This window comes from Brassica napus, chromosome C5 (assembly GCF_020379485.1).
Source record: "Brassica napus cultivar Da-Ae chromosome C5, Da-Ae, whole genome shotgun sequence".
Classification (NCBI taxonomy): Eukaryota; Viridiplantae; Streptophyta; class Magnoliopsida; order Brassicales; family Brassicaceae; genus Brassica; species Brassica napus.
The window spans coordinates 1,397,653-1,401,256 of record NC_063448.1 but is presented as its reverse complement, the minus strand read 5'-3'; the positions used below and the strand labels follow the sequence as shown (position 1 = coordinate 1,401,256).

General features: G+C 33.1%; 1 protein-coding gene across 1 annotated transcript; it reads right to left on the bottom strand.

Annotated features, from left to right (window-relative positions):
* Positions 1-322: 322 nt before the first annotated feature.
* On the bottom strand, positions 323-2,300 carry LOC106399172 (ethylene-responsive transcription factor 14). Its single transcript, XM_013839642.3, has one exon. It carries the CDS (start codon positions 1,165-1,167, stop codon positions 607-609), a length of 561 nt encoding a protein of 186 aa, XP_013695096.2. The 5' UTR covers positions 1,168-2,300; the 3' UTR covers positions 323-606.
* Between the last annotated feature and the right edge of the window lie 1,304 nt (positions 2,301-3,604).

Genomic DNA, 3,604 nt, shown 5'->3' with positions numbered 1-3,604 from the left:
CTTATAGTAATAAACATCAAAATATACATTCTCATGTTTAATGGTTGTTCTGGCATTGAGCTGTTCCAAGCCGATACGGTTGTTACCGGTTCGAAATGTTAGAATTAACTTACCAATCTTGGTTTTTGAACCTTCCATGGCTGACAAAGAAATCACTGGTTTAAGTTTTTTTTTTTGGTAAAAATCACTGGTTTAAGTTTGTTCATCATAAATATTCCAAACCTTATACAAACCAAAATATTAAAACAATGGTTTAAGCTCATTTAGATGAATCACATGAAATTGCAATTTTATCAAAACATATAGCTTACACAATATAAAACATAAAATAATGTTTCATATAATCATTTTATTCAAATGGTGATTATTACATTTTTCTCAAAACTAATTACAGAAGGACCCAGCCGCTTGAATTTTAAAGTCCTAGAAATTAAAATGACCCGCTTAAAGAATCTTATTCGTTGTAGAAATCGATTGACATTACAGTTTATTTGCCAATAATAATACTTTTGTGATAATACAGCTTGTATGATTGGGATTGATTGTTTTTGTTATGAATGGGAATGTCTGTCACGTAACTTTCAACGTATTACGACTGCATTCCCTTTATTGCCTCTTACCCATGTTAACGTTATTCTTGTTGTAGTTCTCTCCATATTCAAGAAGTTCCTCCAAAACACTATCGTCCAAGTACTCAAACTCAAAAACTTGCCTCGACGAGGAAGGGTTTGCCGCAGTGGCTGCAGAGTTAGAGGAAGATCCGCTTCCCATGTTGTACTCATGAGGGAAGTTGAGAATTGCGGCTTTGCCTCTCATTGAATAGGCGGCTCGGTCATAGGCTCGAGCCGCGTCTTCCGCGGTGTCAAACGTCCCTAGCCACACACGCTCGCCATGCTTTCTCGAATCTCTTATTTCCGCTGCATATTTTCCCCAAGGCCGTCTCCTTACTCCCCGGAACTTCCCTTGCTCGGCTCCTCCTCCACCACCGCTCCGACCTCCTTGATCCATGTATAATTTGTGTGTGTGTACTTTGTGCGTGAGAAGAGAAATAAAGGCAAATTGAGTAATGGATGTTGCAGGGACGGAATCAAGTTTGAGCGTATGTTTTTTTGTTTGTATTTGTGTGTGTGTTTTATTCCAATCTGCATGAGTTAAATGAGATTTCATTTGGGGAATTTATAGGGATGGAAACAAAGTCGGTCCATTAACCTAATATTCGAATATCAAAGCCTCCACTTATCAAATCTTACATTTATTCTTATTCCATTTTCTTTCAAAATCTATGTTCCTTATATAATAAAATTTCCTTAGAGCTATTGGTTTTTTATGAATTCAATATATTTGGCATCAGCTAGCATCTTGTTATTTATTTGAAAATGTTAGTGAAAAAGCTAACCTTTGCTGCGTTGCAATACAGGTCAAAGAACTACTGATCCGTAAAATTTGTAAAATGTAATGACATGGTCAAAATCATGTATAGGAAAATAAAACACGTTTTTGTTATATCCACAAAGTTATTGATTACTTTATGTGTTTATGTATCAGTCTAAGAAGTATTTTTTTTAACGCTGGATAATTATGCTATTACAACTATGAGAAATATTACAGACGATTCTACAGCTGACAATTCTACCTGTCGTATGAGGATTCACGCCTGACTGCATTACCTAAGCCGTCCTATGGGATCCATGCTTGACGGTACTCCTTGCGCCATGCTGCAGATCTCTTGTAAACATTTTCTCCTTTAATTCGCATAATTATGCATTCTCCGGGAATTGAAATCCAGACCTATTGGTGTAGACGCGTTAATGAACATTTGGTCAAATCACTGGACTAAGAGAGTACTTACTCGTGAGTTAATTTCTTGCGTAGAGATATTGTTAAATATAATATTATAAGGGTCTGTCTATTTTTTTTTAACGCTGATTTATTATGATATTACAATTACATAGACGATTCGACAACCGACAATACTATATGTCTTATGAGGATCTACGCCTAACTGCATCACCTGAGCCGTCCTATGAAGATTCAAGTCTGACCGGATTTACTTGTACTATGTTGAAGATCCCTTGTAAGCTATTTTTCCGTAGTCTGCATAATTGTTTAATAAATCGCATTTTTCGGGAATTAAAACATGGACCTCCTATAATATGCAATATGCAAAAAAATTGCATAGCCTCAAATTTGAACCCTAAACTTTGATGTAGAAACATTTAAACCTTAACCACTAGGCTACCATACTTCAACTAGATCTGTCTATTTAATGAATCATTTCTCTAACTTTTTGGAGAAGTTATACTTTTAGTTTTAAGCAAAAAAGGGGTTATAGTTTAAGTTAAAAAGAATTTTTAAGAAGCAGATCAATTAAATACCATACTATATTGTTTGATATAATACTAAGGTACAGTATAATTTAATAAATAAGTGCGATGATTCATACCTAATAGAGAAACAAATCTCTAAGAATATTTACATTGGTTACATGTTTACAACACCCTGTTTTCACTCCATATCATCCTATCTCTCTTACACATCACCTTTTTTTCTTTCACATCATAATTCAACACCCACTTAATTTATATTCTCTCCAATGGTTTTGTTTAAAAAAAAATACAACACCATGTCCCACCAATTTTATTCATACTTCTACTTTATGCTTTTGTGATTATATATTATAAGTAAAAAAGATGAATTTTTTTCTGTATTCAAATGAAATGAAACAAGCATCTATTTATAGAGTATATTTGATATAATTTTTTTATATATAATTATAATTATTATGAAATAATTGATGTTAAATAATTGAGATGAAAGAAAAAGTTAGTCTAAAGCAACTATTTCTCTCTCTGAATATTGGTCCAATTAATATTTGACACATCGTACAAAAATGATCCATTTTTTTTCAACACCTGTTGATAAGTTTCAACACTGAATTTGCCACATCATATTTTTTACTTTTACAACAAACCATTGTAAGTTCATCAACAGTTGTTAATATTTATCCACAGTTGATAAATTTTCAGTAGTCTAAAACATATAGCGATCAAATCATGTATTGATGTTTTGGAAATTGGAATACTAACATTTTAAACACTAGCATTTTCTAATAATCCGCGTGAGGTTAAACGAGGAACTCAAGTTTAGACTCAAGTTTTATTCTACAAGAGATAACAGTCTAGATCTTTAACCCAAACTAACATCTCCAAAAAGTTAAAGAAACTATATTAATTTGAAAGTCCCTTAATATTATATATTAAACAATATATGGTATTTTTGGCAACAGTAATGGAATTTTTGTTACCAAAAGTATGGTGTGCAACCGAGAGTCATAGTTGATGTGTGGGTCTACTTGGAATATGTCTGACTTCTGTAGTGCCCACGTGGGTTGACTCTTAAAACTGACTCAAAAGTTTCCCTTGGATCATACCACCAGTTTATACTTTATACTCTTTAACACTAACAAATACGCCTAGGGGTGACTAGGGGATCTAAGCTTTTTGACATGACTACATTTTGGAGAGTTTTCACATCAGTTTATCTTCTTTTTAATATCTTCAAGTTTACGAACATATGTATTAGCCAACCAAGAAAACGTTTACGA